Source organism: Grus americana, chromosome 29 (genome assembly GCF_028858705.1).
Source record: "Grus americana isolate bGruAme1 chromosome 29, bGruAme1.mat, whole genome shotgun sequence".
Lineage (NCBI taxonomy): Eukaryota > Metazoa > Chordata > Aves > Gruiformes > Gruidae > Grus > Grus americana.
The window spans coordinates 1952760-1967927 of record NC_072880.1 but is presented as its reverse complement, the minus strand read 5'-3'; the positions used below and the strand labels follow the sequence as shown (position 1 = coordinate 1967927).

The window sequence follows — 15168 nt, the reverse complement described above, 5'->3', positions numbered from 1 at the left end:
ATGGGCACTAAAGCTGGATTTATAACCCTGTTTGACTCGGTCTTTGAAGCATGTGAAAATGAAGTCCGTAACTCATCGACTTTGGAAAATGTTACCCATTAGAGTAATTCACTAACTGCTAACGAGAAGCTCTCTCTAAAGTACGGGTGTCCCACAGCTTTTCTTCAGGCTAGAGGCAATATAATTGCTTGTGGTGAGTTTTGTGTAGCAAGGGAGGATTGCACGAGTTCCTCAGGGATGTTTTGTGACTCAGCTGTGGGTCCAAAACCAAGGGAGGCTGCAGCTGCCCCATTGGTGAAGCCGGTGCTTGTGTGACAGTTCTCCTTTCCTCCATGCTTTGACCTGGAGCATCATACCAATGTTCCTCCAAAATCTTTCCTCCACCTCAACGGCCTTTCGAAAGAGGGGTGTCTTCAGGTTACACCCACTCAAAAAATGTTTCTGAATCTTTCAAATTCTTATCCTGCTATGGAAAACATCATCTCTAAAGAGTTATCATCCAGTGCTTTCAATTCTTTCAGGGGAGTATGTAAGGGAAGCCCAACCTACAGTGATGAAATGTCATTTTTAGAGCAATGTGGGAGTTGGTACTTGCTCAGTTACATTCAGCTGTCTTTGGTTTATGAGTTCTCCATAATAACACATTGTGGTGTTCGGATTCGTGTTGTGCGACTGCACAAGAGTCTTACATGAGCTGGACCTTCTCTTGGTTAACTCATTTCTCTGCTCCAAAGTATATGCTAGTGAAAAGCAACACTGGAATATGAAAAAAGAAGTTTGTGACTTCTGTTTTCAGAAACTCAGAGGTATTAAGATATTTGAAAATCTTTATATGATCAAGTTCTGAAGTTGAGCTTGGAGCAAATTGTAGCACGTATTGAGTAAGAACTGTGAACTACTTTTCCCTCTTTCATTTAATGAGCCATGCTCGTCTCCAAAACAAAAGCATTTGCATTCAATTGTCTTTGATCTCATTGTTTTCAAAATGATGGGACAAGAATCTATGTAGACCAGCTCATGGTCTGGTGTAAACAGGGGAAGCTTTGTTCTGCTCAGCCCTTTAGGTCCATGTAGATTTTTGGTAGTTGAGAACTTTTTCCTCTACTAATGTGTCTGTTTTCTTCCTAAATGAATGTGGGAATTCTTGTTATTGGCCACCAACTATTGGGGCATTTTGAGAATATGAGGAAATTTGACTGAAAAATACAGGGGGAAAAAAAAAGTCTAAAGGAAAAAAGTGAATAAAGAAATTGAAAGACAATGCAGGTCTCATGAATTGTAAGATTTATTGTTTCCCACACCCGAATGAGTCTGAAACAGAAGTGCATGGCATAGAAAGATTCCCAACAGTAATTATGCACTGAATAATTAGAAAGGACATTTCCTGAATAATTAGAAAGAATGACACGTTAAATGATAATTAGGGGAACATTTCATCCAGACCAGCAGTGAGGCACATGACAGAGACCCAGGGATTTCAGTGAGGATGAGACAACCCGTGGCGATGGCATCCAAAGAGAAGCGAGCCGGTGGGTCCTGGTGCCGAGGTCGGATCCTGCTGCTAGTACTTGGGGCACGTTGGCGGCAGCTTGCAGATGTTCTTGGTGTACTGGGGGCAGCAGGGGGGCACAGGGGGGCAATAACGCTGCACAGGGGGGCAATAACACTGCACAGGGGGGCAATAAGGCTGCACGGGGGGGCAGCAGGGCGTCACGTAGGTGTACTTCTGCACAGGCTGCCTCTGGATGGTGTAATGGCAGGAGGGTCCTGAGTCGTGGCAGGAGGAGCGGGATTCGTGGCAGGAGGTCTCATGGCTGTGGCAGGACCTGCGGGAGCACATCTTTCCGGAGTATCGGCAGAGCTGTACATAGAAGAGAGGGAAGAGAGAATGATCATCAAGCTGACACGGCTGCCCCACGTTAACCTTCTGAATTTTCCTTGGCTCTTTTTCTGTAGTGGTCTGGGAAATTTTGTTTTCCTCTGTTTTGTAATACGTGGGATAACTTGACCCTGAAAGTGATACTGCCTTCTCTTTTGGGGGATACTCAACGATGGTCCATCTCTGATGGGAATTTCCCTACCAAGATGCTACTGTTGGCTTTTTAAGGTAGAATTTATGTCTAAAACTGCTGACTTGTCTGAGATATCTCTCCCTCCATCACCAGCTATTTTGGGAATTAATTCCTTGCTGGATCCCAAAGTCTGTGTCTTTGCAGATCTGGTCCTTCAATTACTCTTATTTTTCTCTCATCCCATCTGCTGAGAGCAAACCACGAGAACCCTTTGCGTAGCTTACATGTTCAGGCACCCAGTCACCAAAAATAAGAAATTTCTAAGACAAAGGCAAGGTCTAAACACAGCACTAGTCTGCTAGAATTCCTATGTGAGCTCCCGCTGCTCAATAGAAGATAAATCAATATAATCCAACTTACCCTTTGTTGGAGCAAGCAAGAAGAATAGCACTGAGAGCTGATGCTGAATGAAGGAGGAACAGGGGATGGCAAACTTTTATATCTTCCAAAGGACTGTCCAAGACATTATGCATCTCTTGACAATGCTGACAATTAAGTAGTCATATTCATATTTATCTTCTGTGTCTAGTTTTTAGCATTTCCGATTTGACACAGTCAGGAAAAACAATTATGATTTTTTCCTTAGCATGTTAATAGGCAATGAATTTCCTAATCTGCTTTATAAGGGAATTTCGAAGGCAGTTGCACATTTACATATTAAAACCGAACCTAACCCTAGAGTTATTAAGCGATTTGTCGTTGGGCAACCAGTGTTGCATCAACGTACAATTCAAAAGTGTTGACTCCTACCCTGCATGCTGCCCCTTGGTCTGCATGGCACACTCATATTTTGATTGATATGTTTTTTTCATGACACAAGGGATTGTAATTAACAGCCACAACTCACATGGACTCTACTTAGAGGGAAGTCCTGTTGACTAGCTCAAACGCACCTAACACCTCAACACCGGAGATGACGCTAGAAGGACGTATCCAATTCCAACTTTTTCATTCCATTTGTGAGTCCACCAGCCGTCAGCTGTTTTTCCCTTGTGTCATGATATTATCCTGTTTACATTCCTCCTAGAAGAAGGGGATTTCACATCCTAAGCAGGAAGGATTTGTGCTGAGAAGCTATCACCTATTGGCATCCTGTTTTCAGATCCCGAATTGCTTTGGGCTCCAGTCTTACTTAAGCAGTTTTTTAATTTTTACTCATTACAGTGTTTCGCTATTTATTACCCAGGTTCTCTCACAGCAGCCCAAGACTTTACTTTAGGACAATGAAATGGGTAATTGTTCCTTTCCTGTGACTTTTATCCAGGCGAGCGCTGGAGGAACTCCTCGGGAACATCCCATAGATCAGTCTCAACTAGAACAAGGGGGTCCTAAAAGTTGCTTACTGAGTTCAGAAGGGAACACCTATCCCTACTGAGATGGTCTTCATATCTTTCAAGGTTTATTTTCATGTCAAATTTTTGGGAAAAAAAAATTGCTTCTCTGTCGACAGTTTTGTGAGATGTTAATTAATTCTGAATTTGAAAATACACCCTGGGAAAACATGGGTTTGTGTTCTGGTTAGAGATCTTTTTATTTATTTTTCAAGGCCATGATTCAGTAAAAAAAAAAAGTTTTAAAAAATGTCTTTTAGAGCTAGCCCTTGTTTAGGAACATCTCACCTGCAGTCTTCCGAAAAGCGCTGTGAGTTACAAGTAATGTAGAAATGGTTCATCTAGGTTGATAAAGTGGCATTTTTGGGGAAAGGCCCTTGTGTCAATTCTTCGTCGTGCAAGGTGCACTCATCTCGCCCTTTTCGAGATACTCAAAGTTAATAATTTAAGCTGAAGCTAGTTGTCGAGCTCCTTGTGAAACTGATGCAGAGAAACTGGCAGAAGGAAGCGAGCGATCCTGTTCCAGAATAGATGTCTCAGCTAGACGGGTGGCGACTGGGGAGATAAGGATAGTCTTAGGTTGTAAGAAATAGAGAGAGATTTAGCACTTATTTTTATAAGTGTGTGCAATTTTGATTGGAAACTGTAATTTGGAGCTCAGTGAAAGAAGGAGGGTTAGAGAAGATATCTAGGCGCCTATTTGCATTTATTAGACACGTCAAAATGTTTGTAGTTCGGAGTCAGAGTGACAAATGAGGTGCGAGGTGCTGCTGAAGTAGGGAACTGAGACAGTCCTAGGCTAAATAGGGTACAGATGAGCTCCCTATACGCTGTCCATACATGCATTCGTCTGCCGCAGAAATGCGTCTGGGATGACTGGCTTTCATTCATTTCGAAACTTTAGGATGTGAGCATTTTGTGATATGTTTGAGAAGAAAAAAAATGAGAAGCAGTGACTAAGAAATCAGAGGTAAAGATAATTCTCAAGTAAAGAGGTCAAAGAATAAAGAAATCATGAACATTTTCTAGTTTTGGAAATGAAATTTTATTGTCTCATCTGCATGTTTTGGAGGTTAATACATCATGTATAAGCCATTGCCAGCAGAAATCATTTCCAGTCTTTTGGAAAAGAACATAAGCCAGGTCTTTATGCTAAATTAAAACAAATCTGAGTTATATATTGAAGAAAATTCTAATTGCAGATAAGGTATTCGAGGATTCACGCAAATCGAATATGGGAAAAGAGAAGTAGCAATTTAAACTTTAGGCATTGAGAGCATCCAAGGGAGGAGTGAGCCGGTGGGTCCTGGTGCCGAGGTCAGATCCTGCTGCTAGTACTTGGGGCACGTCGGCGGCAGCTTGCAGATGTTCTTGGTGTACTGGGGGCAGCAGGGGGGCACAGGGGGGCAATAGCGCTGCACAGGGGGGCAATAGGGCTGCACAGGGGGGCAATAGCGTTGCACAGGGGGGCAATAAGGCTGCACGGGGGGGCAGCAGGGCGTCACGTAGGTGTACTTCTGCACAGGCTGCCTCTGGATGGTGTAATGGCAGGAGGGTCCTGAGTCGTGGCAGGAGGGGTGGGATTCGTGGCAGGAGGTCTCATGGCTGTGGCAGGACCTGCGGGAGCACATCTTTCCGGAGTATCGGCAGAGCTGTCAGGAAGAGAGAAACGGTCATGGTGGTACGGCAGCCCCAGTGTACATGAGCATACCTGCATTCTCTAATTCGCTCTGGAGTTCCCCATTTTCTTCCTAATTTCTAGTTCTTCAGGTATAAGAAAATTATTTCAATGCTAATTATGTACTGGGAGATGATTTATATCCCCCAGTAAAAACATCACCTTTTACAGATGCAGTTTGCTTTTCCGAGGAAAATTACTCAAAAGATGCTTTGCCCATATGCAGCCCCAGACCCTCCAGTGCCTTCTACTCAAAAACTTCAAAGCCTCTTTTCCATAAAGTCCTCTGACTGTCCTCTCTCTGTATTTTCCAGTCTTCCTGTTATTTTGGTTCGGCTTGAGCCTCTGCCTGCTAAGCCTATATCCCACTTGTCGTTTGCGTTAATAAAACTGCTCTTGTGGGTAACATGAACTTGGTCTCTGCCATGACCAAGGCCCAGAGGTGAGGAGTGAGTATCATACTCCAGCTCTACCAAAGCTTGTATGAAAACAGCTGGTTTCATAAAGAAACTCAAGAGAAATAGAAAAATTGGACTTACCCCTTCAGCAACAGGAGTGAAGGTGTATAGGAGCAGAGAAGCGAATGAAGGAACTTGGGGTGAGAGACCTTTTATACTCTTCCAGGGTTATCTGGGACATGAGACATCTCTTGGCGAGTGTAACCTAATTACATATCCCAGCCCATTTCTATCCGCTGTATTCAGCTTCCGACATTTTCCCTTTGATGCACTGTGCTTTTAGCATTGTAATTGTCCCATAGGTTATTAATAGCACTCTAATTCCTTCGCCTCCCTATGAAAGAGATTGGAAGGTATTTCACGCAAAGTGACGCCAATACGGAAGAAACTAATGGATCTGGTCATGGACAACAAGTATCAAGTGGAAGACGTGTTTGTAATTCAGAAGTACCAATTCCTCAAGCTGTGCCGGGATGTCACATGGACCATGAGTTAAATGTGATCACACCTCAACGTAGAAGGAAAAATGATTACTAATGTTAACTCATGCGGAGTATGTTTAAGGCAGGAATACTCTAGCTGAATTGCCCAATGGGACCGGATATTTCGATGAGAGATTCGGCATTAGCCCAAAGATGTCCTTCATTGATAATGTCAACCTGTCTGCATGGTGTGTTCTATCAAGGATTTCTTTTCTTCTTGCTACAGATGCTGTTTTAGTCTAATTCTGCAACACGGTGTTGATGGCAGTGATAACAAAACCCAGAGCAGAATGGTTTGAGGTCAACCCACCAGCCTAAGTCCCGCTCACACTCCCAGAGGTGTAGTTATTTTCTGTTCCTATTTTCCTCTGTCCTTCTTAAATATACTTCTAACTTTTGTCCCAAGATTTTAAATAAAACCTGTTTTTGGTTTACTTTCTGGAAATTTTTAGCAGTTGGGGTTGTGATAAGGGCCAGGTACCTGCCTCCAGAGTGAGGTTTAAGATCTTTAATTTCACATTGACTTTGAAGACGATATTTAGCCTATTAGCTGGGACAGAGTGCTAGTATTGCTGTCCTGCTTTCTGTACTCGGCCATGGCATCTCTGCAGCTCCTATGGAGCTATGTGTTAGAGAGAGATGTAGCTCAAGAAAAAATAAACAAAACAGTGTAATGCAGTAGAGGTAGATGCTTCTGAGCCTGGATTTTCCCGTGAATCATGGATGAACTTCGGTCTTCCTTTCTGTGTCTACGTACAGGTCACGTCCACCTAACCCAGCAATTACATTTTCTTGTCCCATAAAAGGCAAGAATGTGTCAACACCGGGATGGCATTGTGGATTAGACGTCAGGCACAATAGATTTTGGGTGATGCTCTACTGACTCACTGGGATCCCTCAAACAGGTCCATTCACATCTGTGCTTCGGTATCACAATGTACGGAACGAACCTATAAATATGTTGCTGACAAGTTTTATTTAGGCTGTGGTTAGGCAGCACCTTTAGAAATCTTTGACTGTGTATGGGATTAAATCTGCTGTCATAGAGAGAAGATGGTAAAAATAAAAAAAAAAATGTGTCAGATGTAAATATCGGGAACCAAGGGCAGCAAACAAAATCTTCTGTGGTCAGGGGAGAGCAAAGCCCCCATTCTCCAGGAGTGCCTCACTGCTGAAGCCCCCAGCTTTATAAAGTTCCCCTGTTTCAGGCCATTCCCTTCAGTTTGACTTTAACTCTCCTGTCGTTCCCTTCTTGTTGGCTAAGGTACGTGATTTGACTGATGATCTGGAACATTTATGGAAACTTACTCAAATTAGAATGTAGCTCTGTGTTTACCCACTTGACTTGGCTCTGCCTAAAACCAAACTGCTTGTTTAGTGTAAATAGTGCAAGAGAGAGAGATACGTTCTATGGAATATTTCTTGTATTTCATCGATAAATGATATCGAATTGCTATTGAAAATAGCAATAAAATTTAGGGGTATGGAATAAATACCTCACTTGCAGGAAAAATATTACAGTACCTAATATGTCATCCAGAAGATATCTTATAGACAATGATAAAACAGAGGGGGAAAAAAGTTCAAATTTGCTGTAGGTAAGTCCTCTATTTCTGGTTGGCCTTGCTTAACTAGAAGTGTAGTTGAAAAGGAAAAAAAAATAATGCATAAAATGATATTGTCTTGCGTCCGTCACTGAGCTACCTTTCCTTTAGGTGTACTCCACCACCTGAAATGGCATGCTCTTCTGGGAGAGAATCCTTCTTCAACTTGAACTCAACCTGGTATGACCCGGCAGGCTCCTGGTTGGACACCCGCCGCACACCCCTCCTCTACGCCTACAGCCCCGGCTGCTCCCGTGGCACAGACTCGTGCCGGGGTGGCCATGACTATCGGCACTACGGCTACCGCCGTTCAGTCTGCTCCGAGCCAGCACCGTGCCGGGGAAGCAGGTCTTCCCTCTGCGCCGGAGAGCTGGTGAGCAGCTGTGAGGAGTGTGGGGCATGCCATAGCTACGGGGTATGTTCGGAGAGGTGTTACGGGGGATGCTACAACTAATGGGAGACCAGGTTGTGCAGGACCCTCCCCTGGAGTGGTCCGGGACTCTCACGTTGCAGCATCGCTGTATGCAGCCACGATGGCACAGCCAGAAGCGCTGTGTAGGAGCCCAACGCTTGTTTAGCGCTGAGAAATGCGCTCTGCATGCAGGATCCCCTTGCCTCTCGCTTTTCTAATGTTCTCCTCGGGTTTATCATGCTTTTTGTGGACTGTTTCTTGCCCACTCTTCTCCTACTGACTTGATTGAGGCACTGTCCAGAAAATGTCCTCTGCAGACGTTGCCCTCAGCACGGACGTCATTGCTGCTGTGGCCTTCGTGGCAGTGGGAAGGTGGGGACAATTTCCTGCTGAATTTATGCAATCCGCTTTCCTGCTTCACTTCCCAGACGCGTGTGCTGAGATAACAAAACTCCAACTCAGGAGACGTTTGCTGTCTTTATTCCTCAGGCTCTTCCTAAGTCTCTCCTTAAATGAATGACACAACCTGCCCGTGCTTCAGCTGAGCTGAGAATGAGAGCGTAGGTGAAAACTTGGACTGCTTAGAAAGAATTAAGATAGGAGATTTTTATCTCCCCTTCCCCCAAACATTTTCAGTCGGACTCAAACACAGCTCGGAGCCTCAGGTCTGGCTTGGTTTCAACCTCCCGTTTGGCACAGGATGGGTTTGGCACAGGCAGAGGGGTGTCTGGGGGAGACAGGGACCGCTGGTGGCACCACGCGACGCCTTCATGCAGTCAGAGCTGCACGTCTCTGACCCCGACGTTAATTCCACGCACCTGCAATCATGTACCTTGCATATGGGAATGATGCTCCTCATTATTTTAATTAACAGTAATAATAAAACAAGTGCTAATAATAAGTTTCTTGTTCCTTTCAAAGATTCAGTGCAAACCCTTTGCTAATTAAATATCTAGCGCATTACACACAATACTGCTCTTATCCCACAGAGGCACGAATTCCTGCAGCGATCTGCTTCTGTGCTGGTGTACGCTGGAGGAGAACCCGGGGACGAATCTAGTGCAATGGGAAATACAACTGCTCATTTTTATGGCCATCTGCCCCTTTGATATTCCATTTTTCTGCATCTGCAGGGGAAGCTCAGAACTTTTATGGTTTCTGCTGAGAAAAGTTAGCTTAAACCTTGATAGGAACTGGGAACATTTTTTTCTTTCGCAATCTTTCTCTTGTTTTCCAGACATGCGTGGTGTTTACAGGACTAGAGTTCACAATGGGAGTTAATGCTGCAGTGCATGGACTCACTTAAACCTGGTTCTATTTGGCATCAGCCAGTATGTCATCTAGGCAATACGGGCTCTTGCTGGGATTTTCAAGGAAGGTAGAATTACCTTGCACAAAATATCTATCTAACCCCATAGTCTCTATTTAGAACAGGTCGGAAGGAAGATTAAGTATGACGTAGTCCTTCCTCTGCTTATACCTTCTTGTTTATGGTGATCAGCGATTTTCAGACTTCCTAGATGGAGTCTGCTTTTGCACTCACCAGCCATGTATGTGTTACAAAGACAGGACTTCGTTTTTAGCTCCTTCAAAATGTGCCTGTGAAGGTCTGATGCTCGGGGCCAGTCGTTGCAGAGCCAAGGGCTGGGATTAACGAGAGATGCTGATCTGCACCTTCAACCCCAGACAGCTTTTCCAAACCCAGCATCTGGATTTGTCTGGCACGAGGTGTGGGGACTGGAGAGCTGAGCTTTGACACATCGCTGCCGTTGATGTGCAATGGGAAGGGGAGGAAGCTGTGAAAAGCAGCACTTTTATTAATAAAGGTGCGCTTAGGAATGATGCTGAAGATAAGGAAGGAGGGTAACGGTTGGAAAAACACTAGGACACCAGCACGTTTTTTTGAGCTTTAGGCTTTAATATCACATCTTTGCTACTGGAGACACAAGCAGGAAATTAATGGATTCGAATTCTCGCGCGCGCGAGGGCAAATCACGTTTCTGCCATGCTAATGCCACTTTGCGTTATCAGGAGCGGGGAGAGGTGATTTGTGCCGGAGGGAAAGGGGCAGGACCTGCCCAAGCTCAGGGCTACGTCTTGCGAAGGAGAGGGGAGAGGCGCAGCCCCGCGATGTGCGCTGACCGTCGGCTCGTCCTCGTCCCTTCACTTCTGCTGCTGCGGGGGCCACTGCACCGGCTGCTTGATCTGCTGCTGCTGCTGGCAGGGAGCGGGGGCCACCGGCACCTGCCCGGGCACAGTGACCACAGGGCACTGGGGAGGAAGGACCACCACCGGCGTCACATCCTGCACGGCGCTCACTTCGTGGCAGATGACCTCCTCGGAGCCATGGCAGGATCTCTCGTTGTCGTGGCAGGAGGAGCCTCCACTGTGGCAGGAGGAGCTCTCGGTGCTGTGGCAGCCTCTGTCTCCACGGGAGCACATTTTTTTTTCTGGTCGGTGCGGTGAACCCTGGGAAGGAGAGAGCTTTGTCGTTAGAGGTGTGAAGGGCAGCGTGCTTTCCTCGCTCTGCTTTGTGTTCAGATTTCCTGGATGTGTTTATGAGCCTGCTGGGGCTCGGCAGGATTTGCCTGTCTGCCCGTCCCATTTCCCTGGCTTGGGACTTCCTTCCAGCAGTGCCGCATCAGCCCGCATCATCTGAACGCCCTCATGAGCCCCCCCAGCAGCCCTGATCTCCATTTCTGCTGGGCTCTGTGAGCCATTTCCCTGCTCTCCCTTGCTTCATCCCACGAGCGCTCGTGCAAGACACCCTGGGATTATCTCAGGGCTGTGTAACGGAGGAGCAGATGCGCCGCGGGCTGTCGGTTTATGCTGCACCGGCAAGAGGCATCTTGGCAAGGGTCTGAAAAACTTGCAGCCTCGAGGGGCCCTGGCACAGCCGACGAATTTACAGCCAAGAGCCTTGGCAAAACACACTTTCAAAGCCAGGTGCTCAAAATGAAGAGACTCCTGTGCCTTCCTCCCTCCTTGTGTCCTCTGCTCCCTCCGTGCCCTGCCACCCTTGGCTGCACGGTGCTCAATTTCCTGAGGCATGAGGAGAATCCTATGTGCACATCTAAACCCCCTTCTGAGGAGAGCTGAGATTTTAAGGAGGCAGAAGGCATCCAGGATGTGTCCAGCTGAGCTGAAGGCTCTTTATGCTACTCCTTCCTCTCACAGTTTAAATCTGCCTTCTCAGTTCTTTCCTAGATTTCTTCAAGGACAGCTTAATCCTTTTAGCTCCTGAAGATTTACATTTTCCGAAGGAGCTTAGTAAAGGAGTCAGGCTCACAAGTACAATTAAAATTCCCAGCTTAAACCCAAGGTTTCTTATGAAACATCAGCCTGCCGTCTCCCATTCATTCCCAAATCCCATTCTTTACTCTTTCATTTCCAGTTTCTCCTTTGAAAACTAGGAATCCCAAGCACTGAAGTAGTCCAACTATATCTACATGTGATAAGAACAATAAATTTTGCTTCTTAGCATAGGCAGTCTTGAGATCAATTTTGATGGCGCAAAATTGCCCCAGACACCGAGGCAAGAACTTGGCTCTCAATAATCCCAGCACCTGCAGACAGACCCAGCTCTCTAAGAGCATAGCTCAGCTCAGTTCAGCAAATTTTCATAGGAAAGATGTGTTAGCGGTGTAGTAGCAACTTACCTTGTCTGTGAAGGCTCTGAAGAAGGAGTGGAGCTGAGTGAATGAGCTGCTCTCCCATCCGAGAACTTTTATACGGTTCCTAACTCTCTTCCTGAAAATGCAATAAACCCCTGAGGAAAAATGACCATATATTTACAAAACAGCCACACCTCTAATTATCCACCACCTTCAAAAGCTTATTCAACCCGGTTTCTTTGATTGACTTGTCATATGGTAGATCGTCTTCCTTGTGTTACACAGCTTTAATTGCCACCCTGCCCCACACAGGTTGTAATGCACGAAGAGTGAAAACCGTGTGGGTGGCTTGACTGTCTCACCGTCATGCCAGGATGAGTTTAATATTGCAAAATGGATGGCAAAGGTGGCACTTTTTTGAGTTTTTATCCTCCTGAAACCTCTCACCCAAAGTCTGGCAGGGAGGAGAGGTCACGATGATGCCTGGTCACCTCTAACTGCTCTTGGCAGGACCGGGGTTTTGCACAGTGGACAAGAGCCACCACTTTCAGATCGTTGACATAAAAAATGGCAAGTTTTTGGAAAGTCCTCATCACATATCCTCTGAAAGCATCTTTAAAGTTGTCTTCATCCTGTAAAACATCTGCAGGTGCCAGAAGCTTAGCAGCCGAGGGTACCTTCTCGATCTCCTCTCTCTGACCGTGTTATTTCCCAGAACAGTAAAACCAGGATAACGAAGCCTGTGGCCACTGTGGCAGACTCCAGGAACTATGACTGGAAAGTGACCTGTCAAAGCCAGGTAGCGATACAGGCCACTTTTGGAAGTCTTGGCTTATACCTGTGAATACCCCCAAAAATATGGTGTGATTTCTCTACCTGTGTCCGTCTATTTCACATCTGATTTTATAGCCATTTCACTGATATTGACATAGGTACCGCTAATTTTCATTGCTGACATTTTTCCTGGCTAATACCAAAATGCCCCGAACAGAGCTGCTCTTTTAAAATGCCTGTTTTTCTAATATTTTAATTTTTTTTTTTTTCTCAATTGCCTGACTCTGAAGTAGCCATTCTCCGTGATGGGAAATGCATGCCTACAGAAGTCGCTTGGGCAAACCTTGCATTCATGAGTAAGCTGTGAGTAAAGTGCTAGCTCAGAGACCACGTACCCAAGCTCACCGTGCATTTCGAGCTCACCCAGCTCTTCCCTGGGGCGAGACGGGTGCAACCTGGGTGCAAAGCAGCGGACTGCTGCAAGCCTGGGGCGCTCGCCTGGCCCTGGTGCAATCAGCTGTGCAACCGTGGCTTTGCAACAGCCCCGGCTTCTCCTTTTCCCTCGCATTAGCAGCTTGACCGTACAATTTCAGCAGGGATTACTCGGTGTTTTTACTCATTTTGTGTCTTAACTCCCTCTGCAAACATGGGAGTCACAAGGTTTTGCTGGGCAGAGATTGACCGAACATCTGAAGCAGAGGGGTGGCTCCCACTCGCTATCTCTAAAATAATTTCTTTAGTTTCTGTCCAGAGGCGCCAGTTAGTGACTTTCATCAAGAAGCCAGATTCGTGTTTACCGTTCAGCCTGCCTATTTACAAACAGCCGAAGCAGAGGGGCTACGGCTTTTGCAAGCACCGACACGCTCGTGGACGAGAGTCCTGCGTTATCGCAGTTCGTCAGCCACGAAGGATGACTAGTTCCTCCCCAGTTGCACAATGAGCGGGGAGGAAATCTGCATGTGCAAATGTACATAGGTATGTAAAATCCAGCCTCCTCCTCCTCCCAGCCTCATGCTGCAGCCGCTCCGGTGTGCAGAGAAAGGCAGTGGGATGCAGCCCCTGCTCCTTGTGTTCAAGCTCTGGATGCAAGAACATCCTCCTTCTCCACTGGGTCTATTATAATGTTATTTAATCTAGCTTGGTTAACATCTAAGCTTGTGGAGTGTTTTTTGAGACAAGCCTCAAAGAGCCAGCAAGGTGGGACAGTGAATAAGAAATTTACTTTTAAAGTGTTTTCTTTTTTTTTTCTTTTTTTTTTTTTTTTTAACTGAAATTTTGGGATGGTTTTGGTCAGTTAATTGAATAGGCGATAAGTTTTTGAATACTCCAGATTCTGATCGGTTTTCTGGAAGTCTCTTGGAAGTTGTTTGAGCTTTCTGAGGTTTTTTGCTGCCTTTGATGCTATCATATGAAGCAGGGGAAATATCAGAAATCGATAATGAAGTGGTAGATTTTAGAAATATTAGTAGATGCAAATAAATGATAATGCTGTTTAATTTTAGAATGGAATTTAATATGGCTGGTGACAAAACCTCGTATAACGTTCTCTGCACCACAGCCCTCCCACCTTACAACATTTTACGGCATGAAAGATACCCATTGTGGCACCAAACACAGGGCTAGAGCTCAGAGGAGTTGGGTTTTTGTAAGTTTTTACAAACATTAGGGCAAAGTTTTCTGGATTTTTATTGAGCTGAAAAGGCCAAAACCACACAGGTGGGTGAAAACAGCAATGGTAAAAATATTTTACGGTGTGATTTTATGCTCCTTTGTCTCCCTTTTAAATACGCACTGATCTATGGGTGGTTTTTTTCCCCTCATTACCAGTATTTGGAGGAGTCAAAAAAAAACCCCAGAGAACAGTCTCGAAATGCTAAGTGTTTGGCAAACACCACGTTAACAACCGGCACAGGATGTTCAAGCCTCCCCTGTGCTGTCCTATCAGCACAGCGCAGAGGAAGCATCTTCTCCCTGTGTCTAATTTAGGGCCTGATCCTATCAAAAAATGTCATGAAGCAGGTTACTGCGAAGAAGCAAACGAGTTCGTTCGAGTTGCCTCATGCCCCTGGTGCAAGCATAAGGTTTATGTGCTCCGGCTTACGACATCACCTGCAATCTCGCTGGGACAGGAGCCTGGCGTGTAATTGTTTCCAGGTAAACAACTTTGCACTCCCAAGGTCACGCTGTAAATAATAATCAGTCCGAAATCACCTGGGAGTTTTGCATATCTCCTTAACGTATCTCGCAGAGTCTAGCAGGGGGAATGCAGGGGGTCTCGGCAGGGCGGAGAATTTCCAGTTGATGGGAACAGCATGGGGGAAGCTCTGACTTCAGCAAGGGCAAAATTAAGAACCTTCTCTTGCTGTTGAAAATGATGTATTTTAATTCTATTAAAATACATATTACTTTTGAGGATGGTTGTAAAATATGTATCAAAAATGTTGGAAGGTAAATCTTGTGTCGTGAAGTAGACTCCTTGGGTATCTATCTGTGTTGTGAGTGAAGGAGCCAGAAATTAAAGAAATCGATACTTGAATTTCCCACAGACTATGAAGTTTTATTTTCCAACCCATGAGCAGAAGGAGGTGGAGAGAAGAATCTTTTCCCGTTGCCAAAGCACAAATCATTTTTCCCAGCGGTGCTCACAGCAGCACTACTACACTAGCACAGCCCAACGCGAGGAATGCAAAGCTCCCCGACCATAATGGCACTTTTGCTTGAGCAGGGGCGGCTGACGGGTCAG

At 45.5% G+C, this 15168-nt stretch overlaps 2 protein-coding genes across 2 annotated transcripts; both read right to left on the bottom strand.

Annotated features, from left to right (window-relative positions):
• Positions 1-1561: 1561 nt before the first annotated feature.
• LOC129197760 (putative small proline-rich protein 5) lies at positions 1562-1840 on the bottom strand. Its single transcript, XM_054806468.1, has one exon. It carries the CDS (start codon positions 1838-1840, stop codon positions 1562-1564), a length of 279 nt encoding a protein of 92 aa, XP_054662443.1.
• Positions 1841-4734: 2894 nt separating this feature from the next.
• LOC129197756 (putative small proline-rich protein 5) lies at positions 4735-5034 on the bottom strand. Its single transcript, XM_054806462.1, has one exon. The coding sequence runs from the start codon at positions 5032-5034 to the stop codon at positions 4735-4737; it is 300 nt and encodes a 99-aa protein (XP_054662437.1).
• Positions 5035-15168: the final 10134 nt, after the last annotated feature.